The following is a 24,544-nucleotide window of genomic DNA, read 5'->3' as shown; positions in this document are numbered from 1 at the left end:
TTGCCTGGTACACACATGCAATTTCTTATCATATTGACATATTGATCGATCTGCTTCCGATTGAGATTTTGTGCAGTAATCATCTGAAAATCAATCCCATTTTTGATCGGGGGCAGACCGGATATGCTGAACATTATTAATTCCACCCCTTGATCTGAGAGGAATTTGTCGGGTATGTAGTAGGCATTAGATTCTATTTTTTGAAGCAAGATCAAGTGGCAACAGTACTTCCCAATGTGCCATCTTGAGTAGTATTGCTACCCACGAGTACATAGCTACTAGTGATTGAACTTGAAATTGCGCTAACCTGTGGCGGGGGGGGGGGGGGGTGTTAACATACCTATCGCCTACAGCCCATGCGTTCCACTTGCAGTCCAAGTAACTCCAGTACTTCCTCCTTCAAATCCAAAGAAGGAAGTGGTGGCATTACGTGGACCGCAAGTGGAATGCATCGGCTATAGCCGGCATTGTAGGTAAGTTACCCTCCCTCTGCCGCTGGCAGCGCTGTGTAATTTAAATTTCGATTACACATAGCTACGTACTCGTAGCTGACATCACTAACCTTGAGTGGTTGCTTATCTCAGCAACCCAGACTTATGAGTATACATCTAGCGGTGATAATCCCTTCTTCTATACCTAACAAGTAATGTATTACATCAGATCAGGCTCCCAGTGTGCATGTTCTTTGTTTGTCCTCTTATTTACAATGGATATAGTTATTGACAGCAATGGAATTTTATAAATGCTTGTTTTTGTTATCTATAGTTTTACATTAATCATTCAAACAGTCATAAGGAGTTAGAGAAAGGAAGGAATACTCACAGTCCGCTTCTACGAGGGAGCGGACAGATCGGGAGAGTTCTTTAGCTTCTGTCGCAATGGCCGCAGCAACACCAGATCTAGATTTGGCCAATCTTGACATGTGAGATGGAAATGCTGGGATGCGATCACTGTTTAGGAGACAGCAACAATTGAAATGCACCATTTCCTCATTCATTTGGAACTATTCTGAATTATCGCACTAATAAAGTAGTCCCTTTTAAATAATGCTAATGTACTGCATTATGTTTTCTTCCCTGAGGGATAATGGGAAGCTGGATCACACTATGGGGGACACTGGGAAGCTGGGTCACACTATGGGGGACACTGGGAAGCTGGGTCACACTATGGGGGACACTGGGAAGCTGGGTCACACTATGGGGGACACTGGGAAACTGGGACACACTATGGGGGACACTGGGAAGCTGGGTCACACTATGGGGGACACTGGGAAGCTGGGACACACTGTGGGGGACACTGGGAAGCTGGGACACACTATGGGGGACACTGGGAAGGTGGGTCACACTATGGGGGACACTGGCAAGCTGGGACACACTATGGGGGACACTGGGAAGCTGGGTCACACTATGGGGGACACTGGGAAGCTGGGTCACACTATGGGGGACACTGGGAAGCTGGGACACACTGTGGGGGACACTGGGAAGCTGGGACACACTATGGGGGACACTGGGAAGGTGGGTCACACTATGGGGGACACTGGCAAGCTGGGTCACACTATGGGGGACACTGGGAAGCTGGGACACACTATGGGGGACACTGGGAAGCTGGGACACACTATGGGGGACACTGGGCAGCTGGGACACACTATGGGGGACACTGGGAAGCTGGGAAACACTATGGGGGACACTGGGAAGCTGGGGCACACTATGGGGGACACTGGAAAGCTGGGTCACACTATAGGGGACACTGAGTTTGGGGCAAACTATGGGGGACACTGGGAAGCTGGGTAATACTATGAGGGAAACTGGGAAGCTGGGTCACACTATGGGGGACACTGGGAAGCTGGGTCACACTATGGGGGACACTGGGAAGCTGGGTCACACTATGGGGGACACTGGGAAGCTGGGTCACACTATGGGGGACACTGGGCAGCTGGGACACACTATGGGGGACACTGGGAAGCTGGGAAACACAATGGGGGACACTGGGAAGCTGGGGCACACTATGGGGGACACTGGGAAGCTGGGTCAAACTATAGGCGACACTGAGTTTGGGTCACACTATGGGGGACACTGGGAAGCTGGGTCACACTATGGGGGACACTGGGAAGCTGGGTCACACTATGGGGGACACTGGGAAGCTGGGTCACACTATGGGGGACACTGGGAAGCTGGGTCACACTATGGGGGACACTGGGAAGCTGGGTCACACTATGGGAGACACTGGGAAGCTGGGTCACACTATGGGGGACACTGGGAAGCTGGGTCACACTATGGGGGACACTGGGAAGCTGGGTCACACTATGGGGGACACTGGAAAGCTGGGTCACACTATGGGGACACTGGAAAGCTGAGTCACACTATGGGGGACACTGGGAAGCTGGGTCACACTATGGGGGACACTGGGAAGCTGGGTCACACTATGGGGGACACTGGGAAGCTGCATCACACTATGGGGGACACTGGGAAGCTGCGTCACACTATGGGGGACACTGGGAAGCTGCGTCACACTATGGGGGACACTGGGAAGCGGTGTCACACTATGGGGGACACTGGGAAGCGGCGTCACACTATGGGGGACACTGGGAAGCGGTGTCACACTATGGGGGACACTGGGAAGTGGCGTCACACTATGGGGGACACTGGGAAGCGGTGTCACACTATGGGGGACACTGGGAAGCGGCGTCACACTATGGGGACACTGGGAAGCGGCGTCACACTATGGGGACACTAGAAAGCGGCGTCACACTATGGGGACACTGGGAAGCGGCGTCACACAATGGGGACACTCGGAAGCGGCGTCACACAATGGGGACACTGGGAAGCGGCGTCACACTATGGGGACACTGGGAAGCGGCGTCACACTATGGGGACACTGGGAAGCCGCGTCACACTATGGGGACACTGGGAAGCTGGGACACACTATGGGGGACACTGGGAAGCTGGGACACACTATGGGGGACACTGGGCAGCTGGGACACACTATGGGGGACACTGGGAAGCTGGGAAACACTATGGGGGACACTGGGAAGCTGGGGCACACTATGGGGGACACTGGAAAGCTGGGTCACACTATAGGGGACACTGAGTTTGGGGCAAACTATGGGGGACACTGGGAAGCTGGGTAATACTATGAGGGAAACTGGGAAGCTGGGTCACACTATGGGGGACACTGGGAAGCTGGGTCACACTATGGGGGACACTGGGAAGCTGGGTCACACTATGGGGGACACTGGGAAGCTGGGTCACACTATGGGGGACACTGGGCAGCTGGGACACACTATGGGGGACACTGGGAAGCTGGGAAACACAATGGGGGACACTGGGAAGCTGGGGCACACTATGGGGGACACTGGGAAGCTGGGTCAAACTATAGGCGACACTGAGTTTGGGGCAAACTATGGGGGACACTGGGAAGCTGGGTCACACTATGGGGGACACTGGGAAGCTGGGTCACACTATGGGGGACACTGGGAAGCTGGGTCACACTATGGGGGACACTGGGAAGCTGGGTCACACTATGGGGGACACTGGGAAGCTGGGTCACACTATGGGGGACACTGGGAAGCTGGGTCACACTATGGGGGACACTGGGAAGCTGGGTCACACTATGGGGGACACTGGGCAGCTGGGACACACTATGGGGGACACTGGGAAGCTGGGAAACACTATGGGGGACACTGGGAAGCTGGGTCACACTATGGGGACACTGGGAAGCTGGGTCACACTATGGGGGACACTGGGAAGCTGGGTCACACTATGGGGGACACTGGGAAGCTGGGTCACACTATGGGGGACACTGGGAAGCTGGGTCACACTATGGGGGACACTGGGAAGCTGGGTCACACTATGGGAGACACTGGGAAGCTGGGTCACACTATGGGGGACACTGGGAAGCTGGGTCACACTATGGGGGACACTGGGAAGCTGGGTCACACTATGGGGGACACTGGGAAGCTGGGTCACACTATGGGGACACTGGAAAGCTGAGTCACACTATGGGGGACACTGGGAAGCTGGGTCACACTATGGGGGACACTGGGAAGCTGGGTCACACTATGGGGGACACTGGGAAGCTGCATCACACTATGGGGGACACTGGGAAGCTGCGTCACACTATGGGGGACACTGGGAAGCTGCGTCACACTATGGGGGACACTGGGAAGCGGTGTCACACTATGGGGGACACTGGGAAGCGGCGTCACACTATGGGGGACACTGGGAAGCGGTGTCACACTATGGGGGACACTGGGAAGTGGCGTCACACTATGGGGGACACTGGGAAGCGGTGTCACACTATGGGGGACACTGGGAAGCGGCGTCACACTATGGGGACACTGGGAAGCAGCGTCACACTATGGGGACACTAGAAAGCGGCGTCACACTATGGGGACACTGGGAAGCGGCGTCACACAATGGGGACACTCGGAAGCGGCGTCACACAATGGGGACACTGGGAAGCGGCGTCACACTATGGGGACACTGGGAAGCGGCGTCACACTATGGGGACACTGGGAAGCAGCGTCACACTATGGGGACACTGGGAAGCAGCGTCACACTATGAGGGACACTGGGAAGCGGAGTCACACTATGGGGGACACTAGGAAGCTGGTGCACACTATGGGGGACACTGGGAAGCTGGGGCACACTATGGGGGACACTGGGAAGCTGGGGCACACTATGGGGGACACTGAATTTGGGGCACACTATGGGGACATTGGGAAGCTGGGTCATACTATGGGGGAAACTGGAGCACACTATGGGGGACACTGGGAAGCTGGGTCACACTATGGGGGACACTGGGAAGCTGGGGCACACTATGGGGGACACTGGGAAGCTGGGTCACACTATGGGGGACACTGGGAAGCTGGGTCACACTATGGGGGACACTGGGAAGCTGGGGCACACTATGGGGGACACTGGGAAGCTGGGGCACACTATGGGGACACTGGGAAGCTGGGGCACACTATGGGGGACACTGAATTTGGGGCACACTATGGGGACAATGGGAAGCTGGGTCATACTATGGGGGAAACTGGGAAGCTGGGTCACACTATGGGGGACACTGGGAAGCTGGGTCACACTATGGGAGAAACTGGGAAGCTAGGTCATACTATGGGAGAAACTGGGAAGCTGGGTCACACTATGGGGGACACTGGGAAGCTGGGTCACACTATGGGGGACACTGGGAAGCTGGGTCACACTATGGGGGACACTGGGAAGCTGGGTCACACTATGGGGGACACTGGGAAGCTGGGTCACACAATGGGGGACACTGAATTTGGGGCACACTATGGGGACACTGGGAAGCTGGGTCATACTATGGGGGAAACTGGGAAGCTGGAGCACACTATGGGGGACACTGGGAAGCTGGGTCACACTATGGGGAACACTGGGAAGCTGGGTCACACTATGGGGAACACTGGGAAGCTGGGACATACTATGGGGACACTGGGAAGCTGGGTCACACTATGGGGGACACTGGGAAGCTGGGACACACTATGGGGGACACTGGAAAGGTGGGACACTTTATGGGGGGGGGGCATTGGGGCGGTAGGACACATTATGGGGACACTGGAGAGCTGGGGCACGCTGGGGACACTAGGAAGCTGGGACATGCTGTGAAGGCACTGTAACTATGTACCATTCTATTTGCTGTATGTGCCAAGGCCCACTTTTTGGAGGGGGTGCAGTCCGTCCCTCCTGTGTCCAGGGCCTGTACATGTACAGTTGGAAGGTACACAAAGACCATTTATTTTGCCATTTGAATTCTTAGCAGCAATGAAGTGGGGGTGTAATAAAGCTTACAATAAATAAGACCACAGGAGTCCATGCTGAATAACTGGGAGTGCCCGTTCACATGAAATAAACACACACAGGCTGCCCTGCTCTGCAGAGCCGGTTACAGGGTTACAGATTTCTCCTGTTTCTATATTACCCCTGCGGACGTGAAACCGCCTCCCAGCAGAGATTTTCACCAGGATAATGTGCAAGAAAGAGAAAAACTAGGTCAGGGATCAACCAAGTTCTGTGTGATTATATGAAAGAAATGCTCCTTGTGTGCAGTCTAATGGGGTGATTACAGAGCTGTCATGTGGTCAGGCACTGCTGAACAGCTAAATCCATGTCAGCATCTATACAGGAAGCCATATTATAGATGCCAAGGTGCTAGTGTAGTTGTACTCAGCTATGGTAAAAATGTCCTGACATAAGGTGCTGGTGAATATCACAATATATATCCTCACTGATTCTACCTCTGTTTAAAGGGGGATTGTCAGCCACAAAATCAAATTCCATTTACCCACTGCTCTGTGTTTATTATGCAGTCTACATCCTGCCCCTGCATTGCAAGCATTTTCAATATAATCCGAAATGTTTATGCCGTAATAAATCTTATCTTAGTCAGCCTGGCTCTATTTGTTATATTGCCAGGGAGAAGGAAGCTTGTTATCTTTCCTCCCACATTTCTGCTCCTCAGTGATTGGCTGAGGGCAGTTCAGAGTGACACGCGGTTCAGAAGGGAAATACACCTCACCCCTGTGTGAAATATGATTCATGTTGTGCTCACATGTGTTTACAAAGCAAGCTAGATATTACAGTGCAGTTTCTAGGAGGAAAAAAAAAAAGGTAGTGGAGGAAATTACATCAGGATTGGCTTCAGTCAGAGGCAGTAAAGTAGTAAAGTTCCTCTCTATTTACTAATTTCCTCTTTATCATATATATATATATATATATATATATATATATATATATATATATATATATATAAAATCAGAGGTGTGTGTGTGTGTGTGTGTGTGTGTGTGTGTGTGTGTGTGTGTGTGTGTGTGTGTGTGTGTGTGTGTGTGTGTGTGTGTATGTATGTGTCGCAAGCACCCGAAAACACCTTGACCACTGAAAATGTGGTAAACAGATCCTTTACTACCTGGGATAATATGTTCTGGGGGTCCGTCCCCCCCCCCCCCACCCCCCTTCATGCATTGAACCACAAACAGACAATCAGATTTCACCCATTCAGGTCAATGGGAAAAATATAAAAGGCTGCACTTCTCAAAGTAATAAAGCCAGAGTCCCCAAACTTGGCACAGTAGGGTAACTTGGTGACCAAGGTAAAAAACTCAGGGAAAGTGGGCAGGGCATAAAACAGACAATCAAAATTCAGATGTATTGCACTGTCCACGTTATGATTCCTGTGAATTTTATAAAGGAAAAGCAGTGAATCCTATTCTAGACAGTTTCCATCTTGGTTACCTCTGACCTCATTTCATCCCTCATTTTTTTTCCTCCTCTTGCTAATTGTATATTCGTTACCCGCCCTGCTCCCAGAATCTTCAGACACTACCACTGAAGTCTATACTAGGAAGTGCACTGTCTTATGTCCTTAGAAGGAGGGGGGAATAGAGGGAAGAAGAGGAATATATTATAAAAATATAAAAAAAAAGGTCCCCCAGCATGCAATTGCAATTAAAGGGCCAGTGCTCCTAAGGTATGTGATAATTCCAAACCATTACAGCTGAAAAAGTTTTGAAAGTTTTGAATGCAGGATTAGCATCTTTCTCAATTAATACACTCATTAGAGCAGGGATAGGGAACCCAGATGTGGCTCTTTTGATGGCTACATCTGGATAGCAGTTAGGGGTTGATTCACTAAACCACACTGCTCAAGAAGCGGAGCTTAGTGCGACAGCGCAAGTACATTTTCAAAGCAGGCACGCTACTGCTGTAGCATGCACAGTGGCGTAGCTAGGGTGTTTGACACCCGGTGCGGATAATTCACCAACACCCCCCCCCCCCCCCCAAAAAAAAAGCGAAGCGTGCAGCGGCAAAAAAATGGGTGTGGACATGACATCACATGGGTGGGGGTAACTGTAAGGCAGTGGGCTAATATAGGTAGCCAGAATAGTTGCCCCAGCATAGGTTAGATAGGTAGGTGCCCCCAGCATAGGTTAGATAGGTAGGTGCCCCCAGCATAGGTTAGATAGGTAGGTGCCCCCAGTATAGGTTAGGTAGGTGCCTCCAATATAGGTAGCCAGTATAGCTGCCACCAGTATAGGCTAGCTAGGTAGGTAGGTAGGTGCCCCCAATACAGGTTAGATCGGTAGCTGCCCCCAGTATAGGTTAGATTGGTAGGTGCCTCCAGTGTAGGTTAGATAGGTAGCTGCCCCCCAGTATAGGTTAGATTAGGTAGGTGCCCCCCAGTATAGGTTAGATTAGGTAGGTGCCCCCCACTAAAGGTTATATTAGGTAGGTGCCCCCCACCATAGGTTAGATCGGTAGCTGCTGCCCAGTATAGGTTAGATTAGGTAGGTGCCCCCCATTATAAGTTAGATAGGTACCTGCCCTCAGTATAGGTTAGATAGGTAGCTGCCCCCCCAGTATAGGATAGATAGGTAGCTGCCCCCAGTATAGATTAGATAGGTAGCTGCCCCCCAGTATAGGATAGATAGGTAGCTGCCCCCAGTATAGGTTAGATAGGTAGCTGCCCCCAGTATAGGTTAGATAGGTAGCTGCCCCCCAGTATAGGTTAGATTAGGTAGGTTCCCCCAGTATAGTTTAGATAGGTAGCTGCCCCCCTGTATAGGTTAGATTAGGTAGCTGCCCCCCCAGTATAGGTTAGATTAGGTAGGTTCTCCCAGTATAGGTTAGATTAGGTAGGTTCCCCCAGTATAGGTTAGATAGGTAGGTGCCCCCCAGTATTAGGTAAGTTCCCCCCTAATGGAGGGGAGAGCCGCAGCCGTGGGGAGGGCAGCCCGACCTCTCCCTCCCTTCCTCCCCCAGGGCTGCCCTCCGTGCTCCCCCTCCAGACTTCATAGAGCAATGCGCAGGGGAGCCTGTGCTAAACGACTCACCTCCCTGCGTTCCCATCGGCGCTGGTCTTCTTCTCTCCGCATATGCTGTTAGACACACTGGTTCCTGTTTAGCCGGAAGCAGTGTGTGTAACAGCGTATGCAGAGAGGAGAAGACCAGCGGCGATGGGAACGCAGGGAGGTGAGTCGTTTAGCACAGGCTCCCTGCGCATTGCTCTATGAAGTCTGGAGGGGGGAGCACGGAGGGCAGCCCTGGGGGAGGAAGGGAGGGAGAGGTCGGGCTGCCCTCCCCGCGGCTGCGGCTCTCCCGTCCATACAGCGCACCCCCTCTAGGGCGGCTGGGGTCACCCCACCTGGTGCGGGTCGCACCCCCCTCACGACGCCAGTGAGCATGCACAATTGTCCCACTCTGGACAGGTCCGGTGACTTTGTAGAACAAGTTCCCCGCACTTTGATTGGCCCAATAGGCTGCCTGTCAATAGGCTGTCTGTCATTTGACAGGCAGCCTATTAAGCCAAAGTGCAGGGATCTCGTCCTACAAAGTGAATCAACCCCCCAAGTCAGCTAGCTAATTGTACAAGCTGTTAGTCGGTATTTCTCCTGTCTGGCTCTCGGGGAAATTGCTGATGTTGATGAAACCCAAGAGAAGCTGAAAACGTGTCTGACACTTCAGCTGACAGGCGGATCAACTGTATACACATCACCATAGCAACGGGGATGTGAGCCCTCTGCTGCGCATGCGCACTGTCCCAGTTTGAAACATATGGCTCTCACAGAATTACATTTTAAAATATGTGGCGTTTATGGCTCTCTCAGCTAAAAAGGTTCCTGACCCCTGCATTACATGGCATGTCGATTCCAATTGTTTTTACAATAAGAAGGGATTCTTGTGTCACCTGAACTCTATTTGTGCAGAAGTGTAGATGAATAGGGATGATGAGGAGAGCAGAGGTGCAATTTATGAGTGGGGTATACTCACCAAAGATTTAGAGCAGAGCCGGCTTCACTGGAGAGCAACTCATAGACGTTCTATGGAGAAAAACATTTCTTGGTTAATATATTCCCTTATGAGACAAAGCCAAGAATTGACTGTTTCTTACTGTTGCAACAGCGAGAGACAACTTAATGGGGCACTATGGCGAAAAATTGTAAAATGTAAAATATGTGCACACATAGACAAATAAGTAGTTTTTTTTTTACCAGAGTAAAATGAGCCATAAATTACTTTTCTCCTATGTTGCTGTCACTTACAGTAGGTAGTAGAAATCTGACAGAAGCGACAGGTTTTGGACTAGTCCATCTCTTCATGGGGGGATTCTCAGGGATTTATTTATCTTCAAAAGCACTTAGTGAATGGCAGTTGCTCTGTCCAACTGCCAAAAAAATGTGCAGCGAGCAGGGAAGCTGGCCAGCATCATTGTATAAATCCTTTTAAACAGGGCTGGATTTGCCATAAGGCACCTGATATTGAAAAGGCATCTCACTGCCCTTCCCAATTACCTCCCTCCTCCTTCCCTATGCAGAATCCTGATGAGAGTGTAAATGAGAGGTTACTTACACCCGGTTCTCAGCATCCCACTGACGATCTCTCCCTTCAGTCGAGGGCACCGCTAGCTACCTAATATTGAGGGTACTTCTGGCTACCTAATACTAAGGGGCACCTGTAGCTTCCTATGACGGGCAGGGGAAGTAAGAGAGAAGTGACAGCTGGGACTGCCAGCACACTTACAGCGGAGTTTGGTGGGGTTGTGGGTTCATGGAGGGTGAAGTCTAAGATGCCAGGACATCTGTGCCTGTAGGCTCCTGTGAGGTAAATCCAGGCCTGCTTTACCCTATCCTGAGCCAAAGGGAGGAAGTCTATCATCCAACGTGGGAAATAAAGCAGGCTCCCAGCCACACATGGTCCTCTCTAACCACTCTCTCAAGAGCCAATTTCCTCCTAAAAAAAACCTAGTGAAATATTGCGCTACTGGGTACCTGTCTGTTTTTTCTAAAGGTCGGAGGAGGCGGAGGTGCTCATACCTGGCCTGGATCTTTACAAGCTCCGCATATCGCCTGATGAAGGGGATATAACCTGTGAAACGCGTTGCTATCATTCTGGAGTCTACTTGAATAAAGATATTTTTCAGTGAATAACTGATTGTGTGTCTACTTGTGGGAGGGAAGTCCACCACTTCCTCTCCCTTTTTAAATGGATTTTAAAAGCGGACTCAAACCAAACATTTTTTTTTAATTCAGAATATTTAGTTACACCACTCTGACACATACAAAGATAAACACTCCTTCAAGCCTATGAGCATTTCAGTGCATTCTTTTCACCCTTCTCTTTTCATAACTAGGGTTATACAGATGGCAGCCATTACTTCTGAGCTTAGTAGGTGGTTTTAGATCATGAGTGAGTTTATCATCAGCTACCCTCCCTCACAGGGGCGTCGTCTATGTGAAATCTCACACAAGCAGAGATCACCTCCCCTGTGATATCATCATTAGCATCCTGTGTTTTGTTTTTTATCTCCTCCACCAGTCTGCCGGATTCTGTCCCGTCAATATGAAAGGAAGGGAGGGGTTCCTCCAATAAAGGTAAAATAGTTTATATTTGTCATCATGCAGCTGAAAAAGGCTGCTAATTATTATTATAATTTAGAAAATAGATTTCATTTCTGTAATCTTGTATTTTTAATTTGGGTCCACTTTAACTATTTTATCCTTACCTGGCGCCTCCTTTTTGAACAACTGTTTATTCTGAGTGCCCACCCTTGGTGGAAAAGCGTTACCCCCTTTCTTCTTACTTCTATGGAGAGCGACATTTTTAACGCGAGTGGGCTCAGGTCTAATCTCCCCACCTGCCTACTTCATCCTATCCTGAACCAAATGGAGGTAAGAGTGGTCCATCAGGCAAAGTGGGAAATCAAGTAGGCTCCACGCCATACATGGTCCTCTCGAACCACTCAAGAGCCACATCAAGTCAGGAGCTTAACTCACCTGACGTCGTAGACTTTTGTACGTTTCTTAAACTTTCTGTCCATTTAATCACTTAAGGCAACTTTGAACTAAAAGATCTATACAAGGAGAAGAAAGACTATAATAAGCGTGAGCGCCATTAATCCCGGCGTACGAGGGCAAGGAGAAGAAAAGTATGTGACAGAGCATAAAGCCTTTGAGAGTCTCGGGCTGCAATAACTCACAAGATAATAATCGACTTAAATTGCGGACGTACATTTTCTAAATGGCGGCTGTAATTTTTTTTCTCCGGCACAACTTAATTATTTTCTTTTATATTCACATGCTGTTAGATACAAGAGCACAAAAAAGGGAAGTGTAGAGCTTTGATTTATGGCTGAATTTTTTTGTGGCAATTTCTTACTGACGAGAGGAGAATAATAATAAAAAAAAAATAATATATATAAAGTGGAAGAGAGAGATTTTAAGCACTTAAAGGAAAATTTACGCCTAAACGCACAAAAAAAAGTTACATTTAAAGCTAATTAATTTGTTCTGCAAATAATGGTTTATTTGATCTTTACCGCAGGCTAGAAAAAAAATCGTCCCTCTTCAAAGCTACGGGTGGGGAGGCTTTCGTTAATGCCCTGCGTCAGAGCCCCGCGTGTTACTGAGGTGGCGGCGGGAGCCGAACAGACATTAACCGCCTAATCTGGACGTATGGCGAAAAAGCCGTCCAGCTGTGCGGACCGCAAAACCGCTGATGGATGTTAACCTGGCTATTGTGTTCTTGGTAAGCGCTGGAGACCGTCCACAAGTGCTGTTTGCATAAACTATTACAACGCCTAGGCGATAAAGATCAGTGGTCAATCAACAGGTTCTCTTGTAAATTGGACCTGAACTCAGATCGCCCTTTTTGCTCTAAAAGATAAGCAACAGCGAAATAAAACTTTACACAAAAACAATTCTTTGTTACAGCAGATAAAAAAACACATCTGTGGGCATGAGCAACGTGAATCGGTTTAAAATATCTGAGGCGCCATAGACTAACACTAGTCGTCAATAACGTGCTGCTGTCGTCGTGCCAAATCGGATACTTATGGCGAATCGCAGCAGGGTAGGTAGGACACGCCCCATAGGTTCTCATTGCTGTAGCGTTACCCTGTGTTAAAAAAACGGTAGCGCAACACAATGTCAAAGTCTGTCAATCAGTCTTCACTATACTAACTCCTCCTCCTCCCTCCAACATAACAGTACTAATGATAATAATCCTAACATTTGAATAGCGCTTTTCTCCTGTCGGACTTAAAGGGGTTATCAATCAAAATGTGCTGCCTCATGATATACTTACCCGGGGCTTCCTCCAGCCCCTTGCAGCCGACATGTCCCGCACAGCATCTCCGCATGCAGCCGCCGCGTCCCCGCCGGTGCAGATGCCGACCTCCCCTACTGCGCGAGCGCAGCTGTCAATCAAGTCCACGTTAACCACAGACACCGCACCGGCAGGGGCCCCGGGTCGGTGGCTACTAGCGGAGATGCTGCGAGGGACATGTCGGCTGCAAGGGGCTGGAGGAAGCCCTGAGTAAATATATCATGGGGCAGCACATTTTGATTGCTAACTCCTTTAAAGCGCTGGAGAGCTGCAGCCACCAGAGGTGTGCTCAAGTGGCCACCCTGCAGCATTAGGGAGTCTTGCCAATGGACTCCTTACTAAATAAGTACTGACCCTAACCAGGATTTAAGCCCTGGTCTCCCATGTCAAAGGCAGAGCCATGCAATTTCCTGTCGCATTTTGGGATGAATTGATCATTTCCGACAGGTCCGATCTGATTTCTGATCCCTTCTGTACAAAATCAATTAGAATCTATGTCATGGTGGGCAGCATGTTGCCATAGTGGTTAGTGCGCTTGCCTTGCAGCGCTAGGTCACCAGTTCGAATCCCAGCCATGTCAACACCTGCAAGGAGTTTGTATGTTCTCCCCGTGTCTTGGTTGGTTTTCCTCTGGGCACTCCGGTTTCCTCCCACATCCCCAAAAAAACCCATACAGATAAGTTGATTGGCTTCCCCAAAATTGTCCCTAGACTATGATACATGCACTACACTATACACACATAGACATATGACTATGGTAGGGACTAGATTGTGAGCCCCTCTGAGGGACAGTTAGTGACCAGACAATATACTCTGTACAGCGCTGTGTGATATGTCGGCGCTATATAAAAACTTAATAAATAAATAGAAGCCGGCCTGATCAATCTCCGGCCGAAGTCGATCGCTCAGGACAGAAGATATCGATTGGTGGTGAGTCGGGAGTAGCGGCGGATTGAGGAACAGGGAAGCGCCGCAGTTCGGTAGATTTTTGATAGATTTCATGCTGATGGATAAACGTAAGAAGACAGTGTCTGCTTCTGACCTTTACCCATAACCCCTCGCAGGAAGTGCACAATAAGCACCTGAAGAAAAAGATGCGCAGGCGACTGGCACCCACTGCTTCTGCAATTCGTTTTAAAACTGCGACATGCCAGCCGCGGGGATTCTGCCTAGCCTATTTTCTCATTACGAAAGCCAATACTCCTCTCCGCTGTGGGGGAAAAAAAAGCATATATGATTATCCATCTCACACCTCTTCCCGATGCCCCCGGCTTCCAGTCTGATGTGATAAATTGCCCGTAACGCCGCCATTCCACTTGTAATTTACTGGTAAGAGAAGCCACCGTCACTATTTTTGAACGGCGTGCTGAAGATCTCTCGGGCGAGGGGATGTGGCGTACGCTTGTTTCAGTGACAAATTTTAATTTTTAAACAATGGAGGGGTTCTAGCATTCATAAGAAACGCTATAAAATGACATATACTTTACTCAAAATACATTGAAACACATACATATAAAACACACGGAGTAAAATGCACTATAAAGTACTTTTCTTCCTATGTTGCCATCACTGACAGTAGTCAGTAAAAATCTGACAAATCTGACAGGTTTTGGACTAGTCCTTCTTCTCATGGGTATGCTCAGTACTTCATTCTTTACCAAAACACTCCGTTGAGAGGATCTATGCAGCCTGCCTACTCCCTCGCACACTATTTTGGTGGTTGAACTTACTGAACGGCTGGTTCAGTAAAAGCTTTTGAAAAACAAAGAAAACCCAGAGAATCCCCCATGAAGAGATAGCTCAATATATCTTCATAAGATTTACAGGCAATAAGGCTCTACATATCTTTAGAAGATTTATTGGACAGAAATCGGGTTATACAACGCGTATCATGGTTGTTGCTCATTTCCTCGGGTCAATAAAACCCACAACAAAATTGCCAGAAGGCTAAAGTGATAGAGACTTCAGAGGTGCTCGAGTCTTTATCACACTAGCCTTCTGGCACTTTTGTAGTGGTTTTTATTGACTTCAGAAAGTGGGCCACACTTGCGGAATGCGCTAAGGCCGCGTCCACATCATGAACGCAACGCGTACGAACGCACACCATCTGCGTTTCTATGCGTTGCGTGGCTGATCCCATTCACTAAAAGTGAATGGATCCCATTCACTAAAAGTGAATGGGTCAGCCCCGCGTTTTGTTAAAAACTGTGTGCAGCATGTGTTCCCGGACCGCACTGGTCTGGTACGCATGCAATGTGAACATCAAACAGTGCAGTCTATGCTCTTTCTGATGTGGTGCGTGTCGGCCTCCTGCATGCGTTGCCGAAATCCGGACGGCAACGCGTGCAGTGTGAACGGGGCCTAACTCGATTTCTGTGCAATAGATCTTATGAAGGTATATAGTGCTGTATTGGTTATTTTGTCTACAGGAGACGCAAGTCTACTACTCCCAATTACCTTGTTTTAAGAATTTTATTTTGGGCGACTCCACCTACCAGTATAATTCATTAGGACATGGGCTAGTCCAAAAATCTGTCAGACTTTTACTGCAACCGGTGATTTTTTTTTTTTGTGCGCCGAGTGAGTGTTTTAGTGATTTTGTGACATGGGGAGGTGTGCATGATTACACAAAAAATGTTTTGTGATGCGATGCGATAATGATGGTCACTGCGGATCCTTGACGACTCCCGCCGTCGGGCGTTCCCACGGTAGGAAGATGGGTAGGGGAGCGCTTGTTCATCGATTCGCGTTGTTGTGGGTTCCCCGATCCAACTTTGGGTCAGTATGTAGCTTTAGTGACAAGCCACAAAAGCGAATAGTATTTATAGTTTATTTTACTACGGGACAAATGCTATATGTAAATGTAGTTATTTAAAGCTAATAGGAATCGTATTAAAAAAAATAAAACATACTTACCTATGGAGGGGGATGGCTCTGGGTCCCATAGAGCAGGGATGTCAAACCGGTCCTTCGAGGGCCGAGGTCCTCACACATTTCTGAGACAGCTCAAATTCATTGATGGGTCTGAATCAGCAAAGGTGTGGTCCATCAGGTAGAACACATTCCTCTCTTTCTCAGTCCATCCTAAACACTGGCATGGATATGGCCCTCCAGGCCTGGAGTTCGACACCTGTGCCATAGAGCCTTCCCTCTCCTCTCCTGATGCCCTCGTTGCAGAGGCAGCTCCTCCGTTTGAATCCCTCGCCGCGGGGTACTTTGGAAGTCCTCGGAAAGCGAGTCCTCCCAAAGACAGGCGAGTCCATACTGCGCACGCTTCAAAGAGCGAGAGAGGGCGCTTGCGCCTACGCTGTATGGAGCGGCCCCTCCAAAGCCTCCTTTGGTGGCAGAGTGAGCAGTATTTCACCAAATTGGTTGATTACAGCTACATGGGAGCCAGCGCTGGAACGGGAACCGGGAGAGGAGCAGGAAGGCTTTATAGGACCAGAGCCTTCCCTCTCCTTAGGTAAGTATCTGTTTAATTTTTTATCGATTCTCATTCACTTTAATACTTTACACTTTTTCCCCTATAGTGGACCTTTAAATAAGAAGGAACATGTCAGACATGAGATCAGGTGAATAATGTTTGATTCAGGCTTGCCTTATTGACATTCCATTAACAGCCGTACAGGGAGAACTCACCTCTGTAAACTGCAGCAGTTTTTCCGTGGACACCTCAAACGTTTTGCGCGCGGTTTCAGATTTTCGCAGCTGACAGTCGAGAACGGTGATTCTGCGCTTCAAATCCTGCCCGCTGTCCTGAGTAAAAAAAAAAAAAGGGGGAAAATGATGTACAACTGACGGGATGAGACAAGGGTCACTAGGTCGCAGAGGCCCGATTTCTGATGTCCTAGCTAGACAATCCTATTTACATATTTGATGCACTATGTGGTGGGGAAAACAGATTATTATTATTATTGTTGTTATCCATTTGTTCTTTTTATAGAAAACAAAAGTTTGCCTTCTTAAAACAGAAGGTATTTGCAATTTTGCAATGATTCAGGTTGGAGTGAACATATGATGTCTCCCACAATGCATCACTGCTGAAATGGGCAAATCATCCTTTGTTGTCCCTGTAAAAGTGAGTCTTACAGTCCAAAAATACAGTATACAAATATCGCAGGAAAACAAAGTGCATCGCCCACCTTCCAAACCAAATTCAAGAACAAAACAAAAAAGTTTGCCTTCTTAAAACAGAAGGTATTCAAAATAATTGTATTTAGATGTAGTTTTATAATTTGGCCACAAGATGGCCACAGTGATTTTTTGATTTTTCATCCTGTAAGCGAGAGCTGTCGCTTACAGGAACTGAAGGGGTGACGTGGGACATAGAAAAATCGCGGCTTTTCAGAAAAGCCGTCGGTTTTTCTTAGGGGGACATAGATCAATGAATGGGATCTGTATTCCTATTGATTGATCTCAGAAGCAGCAGAAGGCGGCGGGAGTGCCGCGGGAGTGCAGATAGACCTAAGTGGTTAAACAAAAACAAAAAAAATGTTCTTCCTTACAGCTGATACAACTCCTGCAATAAATTAGTAGTGTGTCTACTTACGGCTTTCATGGAAGCAGACATAGGATTAACATCCTGCATTTACAAATTAGCTGCTCTGCCAGGACTGCCAAGATTCCTGAGCTGACATTGCCGAGATCAAATTTCACTGATGAGGTGGCACTAGACAGGCTAAACTCTAAATTCATACAGGGTGAATTTCTCTGTTTTCCTTTTGTCCTGTGCAAGAGTTCAGGTCCACTTTAATTACAAATAAGAATATGAAACTCAAGAGAAGATACTTTTATCATTAGTACTACACCTACTATAAACAATCTTTTAAGTTTATTTTGCATTCAGGTTGGCTGTATGGATTTATCAGACACAGGTGACACGGAGGAAAGAAAATGGTTTTGACAAAAGCAAACTCTCCGAATGAAATCAAGACTTGTATACCTGTGACTTGCTCTGAAAAGAGGAACCCTTTATTACTTCCCAGAATAAGTCTCATTATACCATCAACTGTATATATTATCAGCATGATCATTATCCTTTAATAGGAAATGTGCCATTTCTTTATGTTTTCATCACCAAGTGTTTATTAAAAAAAAAAGAAAAAAAAAAGAAAAAGTGTTGATTGACGTGCCACCGGCTCCGCTAAATAGGATGCAGCGTCTTGAGATCGGGATGCTATTCGCACCTCATACGCATGCTTGTATAACTGAGGACACACTTCAGGGGACGGTGTAACACTCCTGCCTCACCCAAAACAGGTTTCGGTACCAAATCCTAGTACTGATTTTTTTTCGTATATACCATATTGAAAATAAGAACTTTTTGTATATATTGTATATATTTAAAGAGACACTGAAGCGAAAAAAAAATATGATATAGTGAAGTGTGTGTGTATATGTGTGTGTGTATATGTGTGTGTGTGTGTGTGTATATGTGTGTGTGTATGTGTTTGTGTGCATATGTGTGTGTGTGTATATGTGTGTGTGTGTATATGTGTGTGTGTGTATATGTGTGTGTGTGTATGTGTGTGTGTGTGTGTGTGTGTGTGTGTGTGTGTGTGTGTGTGTGTGTGTGTGTGTGTGTGTATATCATGTTACAGTATACTACAATTTTTTCAGTATACTACAAGTTTACAGTACACTACAAGTTTTTATTACATGGTGAACTCCAGTCAGGGATTCTCAGTTTCTTAGCATGGGAAGCTCCCTTCCCCCTCAGACAAGCTGAAATTGAGAGCAGAGAGCTGTCTGTGATTAATAAACAAAGCACATACACAGAGCCTGCAGGGGGTGTGCATAACTGCTCCCTATCACAGCAGAGGCAGTGCATTCCTCCCTGGCTCCACAAAGCTTGACAAAGAAAAGAAGATTAGATATATTACAGAGACAGTGCAACTAGAAAAGGCTGCAGTAAGCCAGACCACATTAGAACAGGTATAGGAACTTACAGGATAGAAGAAATAAGGCTGACAATTTTGTTACAGAGTCTCTTTAGGATACTCTTGAAAGGAGAAGGAATGCTCTGGATCCCATAGGGCATGGTTAGGGAACCTATAGGTCAGGAGCAAGTTGTGGCTCTTTTGATGGCTACATCTCGCTCACAGTTAGCGGTTTATTCACTAAGCTACACTGATCAAGCAGCGCAGCTTAGTGTGACAGCGCAAGTAAAATTTTCAAAGTAGGCACGCTACTGCTGTAGCATGCACTACTAACTTACTCACGCTCCCCCCAAAACTAATGGCCGCTCCAATTGTCTGACCCTGTACCCTGTCAGGTCCAGTGACTTTGTAGGACAAAATCCCTGCACTTTGATCGGCCCAATAAGGCCAAAGTGTGGGGATCTCTTTCTACAAAATGAATCAACCCCCAAGTCAATTAGCTAATTATACAAGCTGTTAGTCGGTATTTCTCCTGTCTGGCTCTTGGGGAAATAGCTGATGTTGATGAAACCCAAGAGAAGCTGAAGACGTGTCGGACGCTTCCGTTGCCCGAAGGGTCAACTGTATACACATCACCATGGCAATAAGGACCTGAGCCCTCTGCTGCGCATGCGCACTGTCCCAGTTTGAAACATATTGCATGGCTCTCACGGAAATACATTTTAAAATATGTGGCGTTTATGGCTCTCCCAGCCAAAAAGGTTCCTGACCCCTGGTTTAGAGGCTGTAATTTCTGCAAAAGGAGGATCTACTAAATATTGATTTTATTTCTTTTTTGTGGTGCCCAAATTTATGCACCTGCCTAATTTTGTTTAAACATTTATTGTGCACTTTCTGTAAATCCAATAAACATCATTTCATTGCTCAAATATCACTGTGTGTGTCTCCTATATGATATATTTAACTGACCTTTTTTATCGTAACAACCGATGATTTATACAGGAAAATCATGATGATTAACAAGGTTGCCCAAACTTTCGCATCCTACTGTATATTTACACTATTAGGTGAGAGGGATTAATTGTTATACTATCTACATACTCATATTGACTGTTTGAATTATCTATAAGGGACACCAGCGTTGTCACTTTTTAGTGATTTTTTTAAAAATTCTCTTTATTATTGATTACAGTTGGAACTTAAAAAGAGGAACTCCAGTGAAAATAATGTAATAAAAAGTGCTTCATTTTTACAATAATGATGTATAAATGATTTAATCAGTGTTTTCCCATTGTAAAATCTTTCCTCTCCCTGATTTACATTCTGATATTTATCACATGGTGACATTTTTACTGCTGTCAGGTGATGTCACTGGAAGTAGCTGCTGTTTGCTTTTTTACAAGCAGCCATCTCTTAAAGAGTAAAGGTGGCCATACACTGGCTCGATTCCCGGCCGTTTCGACAGCAGATTCGATCCTGGGATCGAATCTGCTGCCAATCGTTTGCGGTAAACGCAGCCGCCGATCCGATTCCCTCCCGGAATCGGATCGGTCCGATCACGGCGTGCGGGAAATTACCCTCGATCGTCCGCGGGTAAAGTGCGCGTCGCTAGCGGCGGCCGATCCGATCAGGTGTACATTACCTGAGGCTGGCTCCCGGGCGTCTTCTCCGTGCTGCACGGCTCTGTTCCGGCTCCATCCATCCCGGCGCTTCCTGTGTTACTCCGTGACCAGGAAGTTCAAATAGAGGGCGCTCTATTTGAACTTCCTGGTCACGGAGTAACACAGGAAGCGCCGTAATGGATCCGGAACAGAGCCGTGCAATGCGGAGAAGATGCCCGGGAGCCAGCATCAGGTAATGTATACGGGGGGGGGGGGGGACAGGCGGCAGGAGCAGCTCAGCAGATGGTGAATCGGTTTCAGGCTGAAATCGATTCACAATCTGTTTGCAGTAAAGGCAGCCATACGATCCCTCTCTGATCAGATTCGATCAGATAGGGATCTGTCAGCTGGTCGATCTAATGGCACATCGACCAGTGTATGGCTACCTTAACTGTCAGGCTGCAGAAGCTAATTTAAACCTCTATTCTCCTGTGTTAAACAGTTTAGAAGGAAGCCAAAAAGGCATTAGTGAAGATAAAAATCTCTCTTACCTTTGATGTGTGCTTATCAGCAAAGCTGTTAGACCCAAGCAGGACGCAAGCCGCATACTATACTGCAAAGCATTCTGGGGCCCTCCCCTCGGCTGCTAATGAGACGTTACAGCAGCTTGTAATCAGTCCAGCGCGTAGCACTGATAAATCTCCGGGCAGAGTACACTGCAGGAGTCAGCTATTGTTCCTAGCCACATGGCTAATTAATATTCACTGCACACTGTGTTATTCAGTACGAGCTTTTCTGTGATCAGGAAGCAGGCAGGACATGACCACACAATTGGCTTCATAGAAGACAGAAAAACATGGAACCTGCCATGAGCTGTCAGGAGCATCAATCTCTGCATATACTATATAAAAATTCTGTGAAGTACAAACGTGGACAGTGAAATGCATATGTAATGTAAGTACAGCCAATCTTTAGCTACTGATATATGTGTTTATTTTCTCTGAGACCTTATACCTAACAGCTCCTCTTTAAGTCACTTTTTGATATGTCGGGTCGGACATGAACTCGTTATTGCGGACTTTACCGTGGTCATGGGGTTTGAATGAGTTGTGTAATGCTTGTGTGTATGGGGGCACCCCACATCATTGGATCATCTGCAAGATCCGCCATTTCCTGACCTCTGCCACCACCAAACTCCTCATCCATGCCCTCATAATTTCCCGCCTTGACTACTGCAATGCCCTTCTGTCTGGTCTCCCTATGACCCGAATAGCCCCACTGCAGTCCATCATGAATGCGGAGCCAGAATTATCCACTCCTCCCATCGCTCCACCACGGCGGCTCCCCTCCATGAATCTCTTCACTGGCTTCCTATCCAGTCCAGAATCAGATTCAAGATACTGTGTCTGACCTACAAATCTGTCCACAAAACCTGTCCAACCTACATTTCCGATCTAACTCAGAGGTACACACCTAGCCGCTCACTCCGCTCCTCCGCCTGAGCGCAGTCCCCCCCCCCCTCGCATCACCCAGTCCCATGCACGCCTCAAGGACTTCTCAACAACACTATGGAACTCCCTACCTCCACCCATTAGGGCAGCCCCCTCCTTCAACATCTTCAAGAAGGCCCTCAAGACTCACTTTTTCACTCTGGCCTACCACCCCTCACAAGTGCTCTAAACCCACAGCTGAACTCTGGTCCCCTACCTTTCGTGTCCCTACCTCTCCCTCTAGATTGTAAGCCTTCGGGCAGGGTCCTCCTCCTTTTGTGTCCTACCTGATCATGCACCTCCATTACTGTGCACCCATGCTATGCATCTGAGTGAACCTAACTTGCCTAATCTCCATGCTCAGATCCCGTGACTGACTAAGCATTACCTTGTACTCATACTGTGCTGCATGTTCTGGTTTTTCTTGTATCCCTGTATTGTCATATTGCTGTATGCCACCCCTAAATATTGTCTGTAACCTAAACTAATGTCCAGCACTGCGTAATATGTTGGTGCTTTATAAATCCAATAAATACATTGGATATAGGGGCAATGAGCTCTATGCATTTTTAATGGGTCTGGCTTATGCTTTGCCCTGCAAGCTTCACACGGGTGTTTTTAATTTTTGACATGCAATAAGGCCTGGAACCCACTGAAATCAGCAAACGCAAAACGCAACCGCTAGCGTTTTGTCTGAGCGGTTTGCAAGCGGATTCATGCGCGTTTTTGGTTGTGTTTTGCAACATTGTATTTTTTTTCCCAGCGGGTGCGTAGCGTTTTGCGTTTTTATCCTGATTGGTCCTGTGAATTATTTTTCATTTTGTTACAGTGTGCTGAACCGCAAAACGCTAGCAAAACCGCTCAGTTTAGGTTTTGCTGAGCGTTTCTGCTAGCGTTTCAATACTTTACATTGAAGCGCTAACGCTCCCAAAATGCTGCAGGTCCTGCGTTTGCGTTTCTGGGAAACGCAAACGCTCCTGTGGAAGTTGCCCCATCCATTAACATTAGCCCAGCGTTTTGGCAAACTGCTAGCGTATCGCAGTGCTGCCAAAACGCTGCCAAAAACGCTCCTGTGGGTTCCAGCCCTAAAGGTTTTTTGAATTACAACTCTTTTTTGAGCCGTCCATAACTTCGTATATACACTGTTGTGCAATTTTTTGGACCTGTGCTCCTTGCAATGCAAATCAAGTCAAGTGCTTTCAATAGCATGTCTGGTGCTGCACTATTGTTTTCTATGTAGTCAGAGGAAAGACTTTACAATGAGCAAACACTGACTAAATCATTTATACATACAGTAATTGTACAATTTTTTTTTTTTATTTTACATTATTTTCACTGGATTTCCTCTTTAATAAAGATCATGTGATTTGATTATTTGGTCAGTGTGGTGCTATTGTCGGGTAATTTTTTCTTTACATCTAATTATAGGTCTTTTTGCCCTGCGCACACACTGGCCTAAATTCACGGAGCATTATCAAACGTTTATCAAACACTTTATCAAACGTTTGATAATTTACCTCATGGGTAAAATCTCACTAAGGTGTTATATATTTGTTGAACGTTTTATCGGTAAAACATTCGATAAATATATAACACCTTAGTGAATTTAAAATGAGGTTTTACCCATGAGGTAAATTATCAAATGTTTGATAAAGTGTTTGATAAACGTTTGATAATGCTCCGTGAATTGAGGCCACTGTAACTGTTATTTTTGTTACTTTATTGAAAACTATGGCGCTGGTCCAAAAATTGTTAAAGCCGTACACTTCGGAAAATAAAGACTTTCAAGGAAAAAATAAAACAAAACAAGAAATCCCCCACACCCCCAAAATAAATAAACTTAAAAAAAAAAAAGCTAAGGTTTATGCGTCCTTCCTGCACAGCAGACCACCACTTGCTTGTGAGCGGCCGCTCTTTAGTGTGCGGTCAGGTTATTGGCACAAACTTCTGCTTTCCCTGCCAGGGATAATTACACTAAGACCAGTTTTGAATAGAAGAGAAAAGTGGCTTCACCAGCAGAGTCCTCATCGCTGCTCATCACTGCTAGTACTGAATAACACAAGACAAACACTGACCTACTTTGCTGCAGAGAGAGAGAGCGAGCGAGCGTTAAGGTCACCTGACCGCCTCCCAGGGAGTCATGGTAACGGGGGAGATGGCTTCAGGGCTTACTTTAGTGTGGCCGGAGTGGTCGGAGAGCTGGGCTTTCAGTTCGGTGATTTCAGCTTCCAGCAGACGGATGACCTCCTCGTAGTCCATCTCCACGCCACGGGCCTGTCGCTGGGCCACCTCAGCCAGGTGGATGCGGCTACGCAGGGCTCTGGTCTCCTCAACAGCGGCTTTGGCTTCCTGTAGCGAGAAAAGAAAAACAAATCATAACTGTGGAAAAACGGCTTGGTCCTCTTAGGACTCACTAAAACAATGCTTTATGCCTCCTGAAAAGTGATTAAATGAAA

The 24,544-nt window shown here is 47.3% G+C and overlaps 1 protein-coding gene across 4 annotated transcripts in view; it reads right to left on the bottom strand.

The window, feature by feature from the left end:
- Positions 1–24,544, bottom strand: part of STXBP4 (syntaxin binding protein 4) — a 190,140-nt gene that overhangs the window by 86,428 nt on the left and 79,168 nt on the right. For all 4 annotated transcript variants that reach the window (XR_011025330.1, XM_068263627.1, XM_068263625.1 and 1 more), the window contains exons 12-15: positions 24,261–24,437; positions 16,758–16,874; positions 9,786–9,835; positions 823–950 (exon numbers count right to left, since the gene is read on the bottom strand). Coding sequence is in view for 3 of the 4 variants with exons in the window: in XM_068263627.1 (XP_068119728.1) it covers positions 823–950; positions 9,786–9,835; positions 16,758–16,874; positions 24,261–24,437 (472 nt within the window). In the remaining variant the exon portion in view is untranslated. The remainder of the gene's footprint in view (positions 1–822; positions 951–9,785; positions 9,836–16,757; positions 16,875–24,260; positions 24,438–24,544) is intronic.

Source organism: Hyperolius riggenbachi, chromosome 12 (assembly GCF_040937935.1).
Source record: "Hyperolius riggenbachi isolate aHypRig1 chromosome 12, aHypRig1.pri, whole genome shotgun sequence".
Classification (NCBI taxonomy): Eukaryota; Metazoa; Chordata; class Amphibia; order Anura; family Hyperoliidae; genus Hyperolius; species Hyperolius riggenbachi.
Note: the sequence above shows the minus strand (reverse complement) of the source record. Positions and strands in the feature narration are given on the sequence as shown.